The sequence below is a fragment of the Rhinopithecus bieti genome, unplaced genomic scaffold (genome assembly GCF_001698545.2).
Source record: "Rhinopithecus bieti isolate Rb0 unplaced genomic scaffold, ASM169854v2 scaffold_13247, whole genome shotgun sequence".
In the NCBI taxonomy this organism is placed as follows: domain Eukaryota; kingdom Metazoa; phylum Chordata; class Mammalia; order Primates; family Cercopithecidae; genus Rhinopithecus; species Rhinopithecus bieti.
Genome location: NW_016807505.1, coordinates 740,520 through 754,746, shown reverse-complemented (window position 1 = coordinate 754,746; position 14,227 = coordinate 740,520). Strand labels below are relative to the sequence as shown.

Sequence of the window (14,227 nt, the reverse complement as noted above, 5' to 3'; positions counted from 1 at the left end):
TTTTTTTTTTTTTTTTTGGTAAGTTTGAGTCTAATTTGTTCTTCATTTCCTAGTTCTATAAGATGTAAAGTTAATTTGTTGATTTGAGGTTTTTCTTCCTGTGAAATATACGTTAAAACAGATTTTCATTTTACAGATGAATTATGTAAATATTTAGTTGTATAATTTTACTTTTTTAAATCATATATCAAGCATTCTTGACATTGAGACTATAAAAATGAATAAAACAGTTCTTAAAGGTTAACCTATATTTCAAACACTTGAAAATACTAATTTGTTTGTATTTATTTTTTTCATGAAAATCGTCTTGTTCTATATTTAATAGGTTTTTGCTTGGTTCATGGTTCTAAAGAGTTCACAACTGTAGGTTTAGTCTTGAAATAATCTAAATTCATTTCATCCCATTGTAACAGACCCTACATCGTACTGAATATAGTTGTGTCACAGATGTCTCTTACAATCTATTTCTACAAGGCCTAGAACTATTTGGGATACCATTGCTTACTCTTACAAATTTGTACATTAAAAATAACTTTGAGACGGAATGGAGTTTGTAACATCCCAGAAAGAATAAAGAGGCTCCACTTACGAGAAATTACTAAGCAGTGGTTCTTAGCTTTATAGACTAATTACATAAGCCTTGAGTTCTTTCTATTTTATATCTGCTTTTTAGACTTCTCACATGTTCATTCTGCTGTACCTTCTGTAAATATAAAGGTCACTCTACTTATAGTCATGTTTTCCTTTTAATCTTTCCCTTTTTATTTTTTATTCTTTGCTTTACTCACCATCAGTTTTTATATTGCATCTAACAGTTCATATTTCTCGTTTGTCATTTCTGATTCTAATTGTAATTCTAATCTTATTTGTTCAGTGTTCACTGTCACATCTTCACTTTCTGGCAGCTGTTTCTATGGCCTCATCTTCTTAGTGCTTGTATTCATTGCTTATATTCCAATTGTCTTGTACATTCATTTTTTTAGTGAACTAAGCCAGACACAGAAAGACAAATATCACATGTTCTCACTGATATGTGGGAACTAAAAAATGTTGAACACAGATTTTATAGCTGACACACATATGCCTGTCACCTAGATTCTGCCATTAATATTTACACTGCTTTATCTTATAACCATCCTTGTATCATCAGTCCATCTTAATTTTTATGCCTTTCGAAGTTAATTGCTAACATCAGTACACAGCCCTCTAGGTGAAACCGTTTTTAAACTGATTGCTGTCAAGTTGTCTAGGGTAAACTGACCTTCCAAATATGACTTATTCCATAGGACTTCTGTTTGTAGCACTGTCCCACTAATTCAGTCATAGAAATAAATAATTGGAAAGTATTGTCTGTTTGAAATGGATAAGTATTTTCATGTGTCTAACTTTACAGGACTTTTACTAGAAGGTCTCGCTTGGCCTTCCTTGCTGACTAAATAAGAAAAGTTTGTTTTATTTTAAAAATCAACACATTATAACATACTTTTTTGAGTAAAAGAAAAGTCAATGTAATGTGAAGAAATTATGGCAAGTAAGCTATAGTTCCTCTTCCAGGAATTTTGATTATGAGCAGCTGATAAGGTGTTGCTAAAGGGACCTCATCAGGGAAATTCCTTTCTTTCCTTCTTTTTCTTTTGCATCCTCTCCTTTTCCTCTCTTTTTCCCTCTTTCCCTCTTCTCCTCTTGTCTTTAATAATACTTGGGGAAAGGTACACCTTTTATTTTATTTGCTGAGGGGAAAGAGAGAGTTAAGAGACCAAATGATTAGACGGCAGGGTCACTGGAGGGCAGAGATAAATAACATCCTAAATTAAGGGTTGGCAAACATTTTCTTTAAAAGGCAGGTGGTATTTGTTTTAGGTTTTGCAGGCCTAGAGTACTCAACTCTGCCATTGTAGTATGAAAAACAGCCATAAACTATATAGTATATTGTATTAGTCCATTTTCACGCTGCTGATAAAGACATACCTGAGACTGGGGGAAAAAAAGAGGTTTAATTGGACTTACAGTTCCACATGGCTGGGAAGGCTTCAGAATCATGGCGAAGGTGAAAGGCACTTCTTGCATGGCACTGACAAGAGAAAATGAGAAGGATGCAAAAGCGGAAACCCCCGATAAAACCATCAGATCTCGTGAGACTTACTACCACAAGAACAGCATGTGGGAAACTGCCCCCATGATTCAAGTTATCTCCCACCCGATCACTCCCACAACACATGAGAATTAAGGGAGTACAATTCAAGATGAGATTTGGGTGAGGACATAGAGCCAAAGCATATCATATATAGTATATTTATAAATGAATGAACTTGGGTATGTTCCGGTACACTTGATGGACACTGAAACTTGAATTTCATATAATTTTCACATCACAAAATACTCTTTTTTAAACTTTTCCGGCCATTTAAAATGTACAATATTCTTAGCTTAGAGACATACAAAAACAGGTGATGAACTCGGTTTGACTCATGAGCTATGATTTGGTGAACCATATGGTACAAGGATTAACCTTGCACAGGAACTATACCAAAAAGTCGTTATTAGTGTATACTTTTCCAACATAGAGGCCCCTTTATGTGCTCTAAATTTTGTATACCTTTTACATACCCTAAATTAGATAGTAATACAGATGAGGTCAGATAAAATTAAGGTGTCATTGGAGTGAGGAAAAAAGAAGAATGCTTAATGTAGTTGATTCCACCATTAACATGGAGGTTCTGACCTGGCTTCCTTTAGTCCTGTCTCGTCAGTGTAGCTGCTGTTTGTTAACTTGGCACAGAAAGGCAAATCAAATACAGGGGTCTACTTTCATATCCTCCTCTTAATAGTTATTAAAAGCTCAAGTTTAGTAGCTGAGTTCAGATCTCTTATTAGATGTATGACTTATTGATGTAATTTCTCTGAGCATCAGCAGAATGAAGGTTTATAGTGCTAACTCGTACACTAGTGAGGGTGATAACAATTACAACAGTAATAGTACTGGCTAACACTTTCATTTGCTTAGTATGTGCCAGGCAGTGTTCTAAGCACTTCATATATATTAACACATTTAATTTTCTCACAATTGATAATGTGAAGAATAATAATACTCTTATCATGGTAATGCGCGTAGATACTACCACTTAAATTATGAGGAAACTGACGTACAGAAAGGTCAGGTAACTCATTCAGGGTCACATAGTTAATTAAGAGGTAGAGCCATCATGTGAACTTGGACATCTGGCCTCAGAATGCGAGCTCTTAACTGTTAAGGTTCATTCCCTTCCAACGTGGGAATGTCTATAAAATGCATAGCACATAGGTCCTCAAAAAATTAGAGATAAATTAACTTTGCAGAATATAGTGGTTCCATTTCCTCAAGAAACTTGGTCTACCTTTGTGGTACCAGATATATGCATAAATGTGAGGTTCACATTATGATTCTTCAGATTTTTTTCCCAGTTGCACATTAGTTATGAGATTTTTTTCCATAGAATTCTTCAGTATTACTCATGTTAAAAAATAATTGTTTGGAAATGAATCACCTTCTGCAAAACAGTATAGTCAAAATGACTTAGACTCTGAAGCTGAAAGACTCCTGGATTCCTATTCTTGTCTTGGTTGTGTACTTTCTTTGAGATCTTGGTTTGGTGATTTGACTCCAGTTCTATTTCTCTCTTTGGCTGTGGACTGAAGATAATCCTCAGTGTCGTGATGCTCAAATGAGATAACCTATGTCAAAGTGCCTGCAGTGTGTGTAATATGTTATCAGGCATCCAACAAATACTCGTTTCTTGCTCACCTCCCTATGACATAAAATAACTTTAAAATTAGAACTGAAGGGACTCATAAAGCTGGGAAAACTGAGGCCCAGACAATTATTTCCCTAGGATCCTACAGCTACTTAGGGACAGAAGGATGACACTTACTGCAGGTCTTCTGATTTTTCAGTCTCATTCTGTTTGTGCTGATCACTCTCCTCCTATGTAGTATGTAAAGAAGTACTATGTGTCTGACAGGTTTTGGGGAGGTTATTTTAGTATAAAAGCTCACATTAAAATATCTATCTTAGTATTTTGACTTTTATAATTTTTTTAAAATCAGAGACAATTTAGTAAATCTTGGGGCCATTCAAATCATGTATATGAAGTTTTAAAACTGCTATTGTTCTCCCCTTATAGTTATTAATTTTTAATATGCAAGTAGCATCCTTATTATGGAAAGAATAAATAAGAAATCAAAAGATGGAAGAAGTTTCAAAACTCATTTAATCACATCATCCAGAGAAAATGCTCTTAATGCTTTGAAATAACAATGGGTTCATCCTACACCTGCTACTTTGTAACTGACTTTTGTCAGTCAGTGATATATCAGGAAGACTAGGCAGTTCCTTGTCAAATTCAAATCTTGATAGTTTTTATTTTATTGTGTGACCTATTAGTTCATTTAAGTAATCTTTAATTAAACATGTTGATTTTATTCAGATATGGAAACTGCATTTTTGTAAAATTGTCAAATTGTTTTCCACAAGTAGGATCTCATTCATATGGTATTCATGTTTTTAAGACTTCCGATACATATTCACTATTTTCCTCTAGAAAGGAAATACCTGTTTACATTTTCACCGGGGAAGTCACTGTAGTTTGGGAGAACGTGACATTATCTCCCTTTCTTTACTGAAGACTAACAATGTATGTTTTAAATTTTCTGGATTCTCCATTCCCCTTTTGTTTTTACATGTTTTCACTTTTATATTTTGCATAGTGATAAATCTGTGGTAACAGTTTTTAATTTTCAGGTTGGGTTGTTTATAGCTTCATAGATAAAATGTCTTTAAGTCATGTTTATGCAATTTTTACGTGTGCTTTGTGAGTTTTCTTTTTTCTCTGTTTTTTTTTTTTTTTTTAAGTGTGCTTTGTGAGTTTTCTTTTTTCTCTGCATGCAGTGAGTGGTAAATTTGCATGGAACATTTGAAAAAATATAAGCACCAGAATGAATTGAATCTGTGTGAATTATCACTTTTTGTCACCTACCTGGATAGTTTAGACAGTCAAAGTCCTTCTTTTGAGACAAAATTTGTCTCTTCACTTACTTGCTGTCTTGTTACTGAGTTTCTCATGATTAGCAAGATGTAAATTCTCTGCCATTGGTCCTTTAGTCCTACATGTTAGTAAGATAATTCTGTGAATGTTTTGAAAATTAGATGAATTATTTTTCTTATAATTTTGATTCTTTGTAGTTTTTATTTCCATACTTGTGAATTTGGGACCAAAAGGAATAGCTATGACTTACGTTTCTTTGGATCCAGTGGTTTATTCTACTGAAATTATGGTGTTCTCATCATCAGTTAGTAGAAGCATAGACTCTTTAGTGTTGAATATAGAGATAATGTCATCTAACTTCTTACTTGATCACATCCTCCCTCAGTTTTGGTAGCTCTCTTGGAACAGCTAAAATAGGACATTAATCTGTGTACTTTAAGTTCACAGAGTAAAAGGAATATAAGATTTTGCATGATGGAACTTAAAACATTCCATCTTGTGATATGGAACTAAGGAGGAGGTTTAGTGACAAGTTTTAGATTTAAGATTGTATACTTTGGAGCCTCTTTTTCTTTTTTATTTTCCTTTTTTGTCTTTTTTTTTTTTTTTGAGACAAAGTCTAGCTCTTGCCCAGGCTGGAGTGCAGTGGTACAATTTCGGCTTACGGCAGCCTTGACTTTCAGACTCAAGTGAACCTCTCACCTCAGCCTCCCAAGTAGCTGGGACTACAGTGCACGCCACCACACCTGGCTAATTTTTTAAAAAATCACACGTTGTAGAGAGTAGCCTCACTATGTTGCCCAAGCTGGTGTTGACCTCCTGGGCTCAAGTAGTCTGCCTGCCTCAGCCTCCCACAGTTATGGGATTGATTACAGTCATGATCTACCTCACTCAGGCTGCAGCCACTTTCTTTCAGTGTAACACTAGCTTTGGGTATTCCACTTACAAATTTATTTTTAAGTCTCTCATGTGGTTGATAATTGGGAAAAATAGTTTTTATTCCAGATAGATATTCTGTGTTAACTGTAAGTCAAATGTTTACAAACTGTTAAAAATGAAATAGTGATTATGTAAAGGAAAACTGGATTTTCCTAATACTAATTTTAAAATGATAGAATCCTAAAATTCTTAGCTGTAAACCTGGTGATTTTTCAGCTGTTGTACTAAACAACTTAAGCACATATACCATCAGACGAGCCCCCTCCCCCCTTTTAAACCAAAGGAATGTATCCTCTGTTAATGCAGTCAGTAAGCATTGACATTCTTTATCATAATATCCTAGAAAATATTTATTAGCTCTTTCAGTAGTCAGGGGTTGTTGGTAAATAGTGCATCTCCATTTTCTACTTCTCATCTTTGTACACAGGTTAATCACTTCAGTGCTTGACTAACTTTTGCCTTGATGATCTGTTGAGCTTTGTACATGACAGCTATACTAATCACTGTGCTTATTGTTTGACTGTTTGGTACAGGAAGCGAGCAGCTGCAAAGCATCTAATAGAACGCTACTACCACCAGTTAACTGAGGGCTGTGGAAATGAAGCCTGCACGAATGAGTTTTGTGCTTCCTGTCCAACTTTTCTTCGTATGGATAATAATGTAGCAGTTATTAAAGCCCTCGAGCTTTATAAGATTAATGCAAAACTCTGTGATCCTCATCCCTCCAAGAAAGGAGCAAGCTCAGCTTACCTTGAGAACTCGAAAGGTGCCCCCAACAACTCCTGCTCTGAGATAAAAATGAACAAGAAAGGCACTAGAATTGATTTTAAAGGTAAGATGTTTTATTTTTAATTGAGAATTGTTGGCTGAAAACCATGTGGGAGATTTAAATGTATGAGTTTTTATTTGTTTTTTCTTATGTGACATTAAGACATTTTGATACCGTAGAACCAATATTTTGTTTTGGTAAAGGACAGGAATAATAACTACATTTTACAGGTTTAATCGTTGCTAATTAGAAGCAGATCATATGCCAAAAGTTCATTTGTTAATAGATTGATTTGAACTTTTTAAAATTCTTAGGAAAAAATTATTAATTGATAGTTAATCTCCAAAACTAGGCCATAACATCTATTTAAGTTATAGAATAACTGGACTCAGTATCTGGCATGAGTTCTGGAACCTCAGGATGATGTGATGTAAGAAGTAGGAAGAGGAAGCAGTGGGTTTTTTCCATTTTTGAAGGCAAGACAAAATTTTATGATAGTTATGTGAGAATTCTACATTTCCTTCAAATATATGCTTCTCACTCTCCTCCCAGACATTTGGTACAGTCATGCTGCCAAGGGTCATGACCTACCAAAGACAATCTTCACTCAGGTCTTTTGTTTTTTAAATGGTCCTGTGTCCAGAATTCAGGATTCGATTACCTTGTCGCTAATACTAAAACTCCAAGTTATTTTCCTCAGTGAATGTAATTAGTAACAAGGTAATCGAATTTTTGAATGATTGCCAGGGCTTAGCGCCCCGCACCCCCACCCCCATACACACCCAGAGGCAATTGTATTTTAAGAGAGAAAGCTTTTTGTTTATGACATATAAGTGACAGAATTTTAGAGGCATTTGCCTCTAAAACTTTCAGTAACATCATCTGAATCAAGTTTGAAAGAATTAGTGAAGTGGCATTGTGTTATAACCTCTACTGTTTCCACAATAAAATTATTTTCGTCACTTTACACAACTTTGTTGCTTCAGAGCGTATAGTTCTGTTTCATGAATTAGCTCACACACTATGGAAAAAATAGGTAAATGTCTATATATATAGTGTGTCAGTATAATGTGGAAGCTGCATTGACTTTATTGTACACAGTTCTCCAGTAAGTGTGCACCACAGAGTACCAGTAACTGAATGCAGAGTGCTGGCACAGTGGAATGCGGCCAGCTGGGGGGATGTGATACATGAGGAATGTACTCATCTGCTCTTTTGGCCACATGCTCCATCTTAGAGATGCTTATTGTGTGGCTTTATCCAGTCTTTATGCCCCCACCTCTTTTTGCTCAAGTCTGCATTAGTTAGCAGTTTTGACCTTTCCTTTTTCCTGCTTTCTAATCTGCTACTGTTACTATTCCCTGTTCTTTACTGGTTTTTTTTGTTTTTGTTTTTGCAATGTTCTACAGTTACTATCGTATATCAGAAATTAGAAATGCTTTCTCTGCACTAGTACTCTTATTTTGATTATTAATTATGTTTATTAACACTAATCACAAAGTTGCGTCTTAAGTAGTCTGCACCAAACTCTGTTTTTGTGTAAAAGGTTTTTAAGTGCAAAATTTAAAAGATTGAGTATTTTCAGGGACACATTTATCACAAGAAATCTTACAAAAAATGTCTTATTTAATATATTCTCAGTAGAACACCTCTATCAGTAAACCAAATTTTATGAATGTTCATATCTAATTACAGTGTTTTTTGACTAATTTTTATCTATATACCTGAAAAATTCAGTTTAACGTATTAAACACTACAGGCCAGGCATGGTGGCTCATGCCTGTAATCCCAGCACTTTGGGAGGCCAAGGCGGGCGAATCACGAGGTCAAGAGATCGAGACCAGCCCAGTCAACATGGTGAAACCCCGTGTCTACAAAAATACAAAAAAATTAGCCGGCTGTGGTGGTGTGCACCTGTAGTCCCAGCTTCTCGGGAGGCTGAGGTGGGATAATCGCTTGAATCCAGGAGGCAGAGGTTGCAGTGAGCCGAGATCGTGCCACTCCAGTCCAGCCTGGCGACAGAGCGAGACTCCGTCTCAAACAACAACAACAAAAAACACTACATGGAAAAAGTATAGGTACATTCTATATAGGATTAGTAGACTGTCAGAATCATTTGAAGATGTTCCGAAAGCATGACGTATCAACAAAGGACATGTGAGTCTAGAATGGCGGTCCCTAGGACAGGCTGTATTACTGCATGCAAAGCAAGTCTTTGTTAAGCTTATGACTTGCTCAGGAAGCAAAGTGTTTTATGTCTTAATGGGATAGTAGTATTTTCTGTTACATTTTAGGAAATTAGATAGGGGTTTTGCATTGTCTTGTAAGAAGGTATTATAAAAATTTTCAATGAAAATAATGAGAAATAGACTTCCAGTGGTTTTACGCTTTTGGGGGAAAGGTTACTGATGTTTAGCAAAAGATGCTTATATATTCTTTTTTTTTTTTTTTGAGATGGAGTCTCGCTCTGTCGCCCAGGCTGGAGTGCAGTGGCCGGATCTCAGCTCACTGCAAGCTCCGCCTCCCGGGTTTACGCCAATCTCCTGCCTCAGCCTCCCGAGTAGCTGGGACTACAGGCGCCCGCCACCTCGCCCGGCTAGTTTTTTGTATTTTTTTTTAGTAGAGACGGGCGTTTCACCATGTTAGCCAGGATGGTCTCGATCTCCTGACCTCGTGATCCGCCCGTCTCGGCCTCCCAAAGTGCTGGGATTACAGGCTTGAGCCACCGCGCCCGGCCCGATGCTTATATATTCTTAATAGAACAAACCTGAGAATTAGTTCTTAAAGTATTAAGGCCCGTAAAAGAAACTGCAAGTGTTGACGCTCTTGTAGCTGGGACACAGATCAGATCCTTAGTATGATAAAATTTGGTATTTTTGTGGTTCAATTTTTGGAGACCATTCAGTGATCCCTTACATTTTATATTGTCTTTCATTGTGAAACAGATATATTATAGCAGGGGTGGGAGTCATCAAAAATTCTACATGTTGTACAGTACATGTATAAGGGTATGTTTGGCACAATGGAGGTAGGATTGTGTGCCTCTAAAATTAACCTCTTAAGTAGTTAATCTGATGACGATAAGTATGTCACTTTATTGATGAAAGGGGAGAATTAAGACTATTCTCAGTATTATGTTGGTCAGTACACAAAATATATCATTTGTTTTTACCTGTAAAATAAAATATCTTTCATCCTATTAGCCAGAAGAGGGAAAGCATTGGCCTAAAAATAACACTTATCTCAAAAAGTTGGGAAATGTGGTCCAACTCTGTGCCCAGGAAAAGAGTATGAAATAGATTTTGATGACTACATAGTTTCTGCACTGCTTGGCAGCTCATAAGTTGCCTTCTTCGCACTGTTTTTTTTCATTGCTCAAAAACTATTTTCTGTCACTCTATGAGACTTAGTCTAACCTGGATCCTGGCTGCAGAAAGCAGTTTCTGCTTAAGACCTGATGAGAAATGGTATATTCTTCTCAATCACTCACAGAATGACTACCCTGGAACAAACTAGGAAGACCCAAAATGAACCAGTTTTCTTTTAATACATACATAGATGCTGAAGGAACCTTTCTTAGGACTTTGCCTTCTCAGTCTTTTGGGAACAGAGTACTGAAACAAGAAAACTCCCAGAAGACTAGTAGTATTTCTGTTCTGCAGTGAGGTTTTAAGAGCTGTATTATGATTAATCAGTATATGACACATTGGTTCATATTTATAAATAAGCTATACATTAATAGATACCTTGATTATAAAGAAAGTTTAAACTCTCCTGATCTCTAAGAGTTATGCATTGTTGAAAGAATGTAAAAGCATGGGTGAGGTCATTGGTGTAGGTAGTTCATTGAAAAAAATAGGTAAGCATTGAATTTTGTTTGCTGAATCTGAGTATTAGATACTTTTAGAGTTGTATATCATAAATGATGTTGAGACTACAGTGTTTGGCTGTTTTACTTTTAGAACTTTTTGCAACAGGGTAAACATGCATATTATGAAAATAAATGTTCTCTTTTTTCCTCTGATTTTCTAGATGTGACTTACTTAACAGAAGAGAAGGTATATGAAATTCTTGAATTATGTAGAGAAAGAGAGGATTATTCCCCTTTAATTCGTGTTATTGGAAGAGTTTTTTCTAGTGCTGAGGCGTTGGTACAGAGCTTCCGGAAAGTTAAACAACACACCAAGGAAGAACTGAAATCTCTTCAAGCAAAAGATGAAGACAAGGATGAAGATGAAAAGGAAAAAGCTGCATGTTCTGCTGCTGCTATGGAAGAAGACTCAGAAGCATCTTCCTCAAGGATAGGTGATAGCTCACAGGGAGACAACAATTTGCAAAAAGTAGGCCCTGATGATGTGTCTGTGGATATTGATGCCATTAGAAGGGTCTACACCAGATTGCTGTCTAATGAAAAAATTGAAACTGCCTTTCTCAATGCACTTGTATATTTGTCACCTAACGTGGAATGTGACTTGACGTATCACAATGTATACTCTCGAGATCCTAATTATCTGAATTTGTTCATTATCGTAATGGAGAATAGAAATCTCCACAGTCCTGAATATCTGGAAATGGCTTTGCCATTATTTTGCAAAGCAATGAGCAAGCTACCCCTTGCAGCCCAAGGAAAACTGATCAGACTGTGGTCTAAATACAATGCAGACCAGATTCGGAGAATGATGGAGACATTTCAGCAACTTATTACTTACAAAGTCATAAGCAATGAATTTAACAGTCGAAATCTAGTGAATGATGATGATGCCATTGTTGCTGCTTCGAAGTGCTTGAAAATGGTTTACTATGCAAATGTAGTGGGAGGGGAAGTGGACACAAATCACAATGAAGAAGATGATGAAGAGCCCATCCCTGAATCCAGTGAGCTGACTCTTCAGGAGCTTTTGGGAGAAGAAAGAAGAAACAAGAAAGGTCCTCGAGTGGACCCCCTGGAAACTGAACTTGGTGTTAAAACCCTGGATTGTCGAAAACCACTTATCCCTTTTGAAGAGTTTATTAATGAACCACTGAATGAGGTTCTAGAAATGGATAAAGATTATACTTTTTTCAAAGTAGAAACAGAGAACAAATTCTCTTTTATGACATGTCCCTTTATATTAAATGCTGTCACAAAGAATTTGGGATTATATTATGACAATAGAATTCGCATGTACAGTGAACGAAGAATCACTGTTCTCTACAGCTTAGTTCAAGGACAGCAGTTGAATCCATATTTGAGACTCAAAGTTAGACGTGACCATATCATAGATGATGCACTTGTCCGGGTAAGTTGGGCTGCTAGATTAAAAACCGAATAATGGGGATATCATGATACAGTTCAGTGAATTAATTTTAAAAGTGACTGAAAAAAATGATACCATATAGCACAGGAACACATGGACATTTCTGATCTTAGATCTAAGTGTTATACTTTTGTTGTTCCTGTCCAAGTTTATAGATGTTTTCTACAAAGTGTCGGTTGTATTATATAATGCTCTCTCTATCTTTGAAAAAGAGTGGATTTTCTAAATCTGGAATACTGGATCCAAAGTTTCTTTCATTCAGAAGAGAATAGAGTGTTGGGCAAAGACCAGAACAAGAGAAATGTGGAGATACCCAGTAATAAGTGTGGATGTGAAGTCTTGAACTGGAAGAAATGGTACAGTAAAACTATACCATAAAATTATAGGTAGTGTCCAAAAAATTCCATCATGTAAAATTCAGAGTTGCTTTATTGTGAACTTGATGAAGTGACCATGGCAGACCAGTGCCTGTTACTAGTAAGAGTTGAGTCCTGCTGGGCCACTTAGAATATCCCTGTATGGACGGCACTGCCTGGCTGTGGTAGTTTCTTCCCACTTAAAAATTTATAGAGACAACTCTGGGTCTTGGAACTTCTGGAAAACAGCAGCTATTCCAAAAATTTGGGGATTAGTGGTGGTGCCTGTAACATCAAGTCCAGGGAGATCAAGCAGGGAAATACTGGAAACTCAGGTACTCGTCTTAACTTCCTGGTTTTCCAGATGAGGTTGCCATTTGTTGCTTTTCTTTTCTCCACAAAAGATTATTTTTAGTGTATCTATTTAAGAATGTAAGAGTGGCCAGAAGACAGAAACCAATTGTCAGTCACATTTTACCAGAATTTACATTTGTCACAGGTGTATTGTCGCAGAGTTTTATTGTATTTCTAGTATTAGGTATCCCTGTCATTGCTGCTTTTTTATCATCTTCAAGTAAAATTTAATGTCACCCAAAATTAAGGTAGTTAATAATACTATAGTATACTAGTAGAGAAAGTTGTCTGACACAACTAGGAAATGTGATTTTTACTTTAAAATGTATTTTAGTTTTAGAATGTCTAAATTTTAGTTTTAGAATTGTCTAAATTTGAGAATTCATAAAACTATAGTCCAGTGGAAAAGTTATTTGACATCTCAGAAATTAAAATTGCAGAGATTTTCTGTGTTTTTTTTCTTTGTTACTATTTTGTTTTAATGCCAGATATGTTTATAGTGTTGGAGAAAGATTCTGCATTATTTAAGCAACTCGGGTGGTTTTCTAGCAGAGACAAAAGGGGGCTTTAACTGCCTGAAGTCATTATTATTGCTTGCTTTCTGGTACCCTTTTCATTTCACTTACATAGTTTTGAGACACATGAATAATGAATACACTTAACGACTGATCATAAGGCAGCCAGCACCTTGCTTTACATAGTTTAGCAGAATGATAGGGTATTTTATAAGAATGTGAGTGATGTTTTATGAAAGGTATGTTGAGGTCTGTCTGTGACTATCCATTGTTAGAGCAGAACTGCAAATGCCAAAGCTGCATACTTTATGTTTGGCTTCTTGAGGTGAGATCCCTTCTGCTGTCTTCATCAAAAGCTATGTCTAGCCTTTAAAAGCAATGAAATTACACTGTAAGATTCATTCCAGGGTTCAAAAAATTGTCTACCTTCCTTATCTGTCTTTTGCTCAGAAGTCTACTCAGTCTTATTTTCCTCAATCCCCCCGTTTTTTTCTCTGGTAAAGCAAGGCTAACAAACAGCAAAAGTTTAAGTACTTGGCGTATACTTTATTCTATTTTTTAAATTATATTCTAGAATTTTAAGGAAACCGCTTTTAAAGCTTTCTCATGTGTTAGTATAAAATTAACTGTGAGCTCTTTAATTATGGTAACTTTTTTTTTTTTTTAGCAAGTTCTGCTTAATTATATCAAAACTAGATAATACGGTGTGGCCTATTATAAATCAGGATTCACTAGATAGTATATGTACTTGAATATTGCCAGCCCACAAAAGCAGTTCACTTCAGAAATCATGTGTGTTAGGCAGTTTAATAAACTGTGAAAATAGAAAGAGATGATGCTCACTGAGAAGCTTCTTAGGGACTCTGAATGCTCCCACTAAGCAGATTTTACTCTTAACTTTCTTTCTCCCTTGCTTTCTCTTCTTCCTTTCCTTTTTTTTGTTGTTGTTGTTGTTTTTTTTTTTTTTTTTTTTTTT

At 35.9% G+C, this 14,227-nt stretch overlaps 2 protein-coding genes across 32 annotated transcripts in view; one reads left to right on the top strand and one right to left on the bottom strand.

Annotated features, from left to right (window-relative positions):
- LOC108535957 (uncharacterized) overlaps window positions 1-14,227 on the bottom strand; it is a 191,608-nt gene that overhangs the window by 38,143 nt on the left and 139,238 nt on the right. The window contains exons 33-35 of one of the 25 annotated variants that reach the window (XM_017882372.1): window positions 5,272-5,429; window positions 5,013-5,139; window positions 2,032-2,071 (exon numbers count right to left, since the gene is read on the bottom strand). The exons of 22 other annotated variants lie outside the window; for them this stretch is intronic. The gene's annotated coding sequence lies outside the window, so the exon portion shown is untranslated. Of the gene's footprint in view, window positions 1-2,031; window positions 2,072-5,012; window positions 5,161-5,271; window positions 5,430-14,227 lie in introns of those variants that run through there. 2 more of the 25 variants (XM_017882373.1, XM_017882371.1) reach the window with 2 other exon arrangements.
- Window positions 1-14,227, top strand: part of UBE3A (ubiquitin protein ligase E3A) — a 106,655-nt gene that overhangs the window by 58,042 nt on the left and 34,386 nt on the right. For all 7 annotated transcript variants that reach the window (XM_017882366.1, XM_017882360.1, XM_017882361.1 and 4 more), the window contains 2 exons: window positions 6,494-6,792; window positions 10,762-12,008. In XM_017882366.1, the coding sequence (XP_017737855.1) occupies window positions 6,609-6,792; window positions 10,762-12,008 (1,431 nt within the window). In that variant the 5' untranslated portion in view covers window positions 6,494-6,608. The remainder of the gene's footprint in view (window positions 1-6,493; window positions 6,793-10,761; window positions 12,009-14,227) is intronic.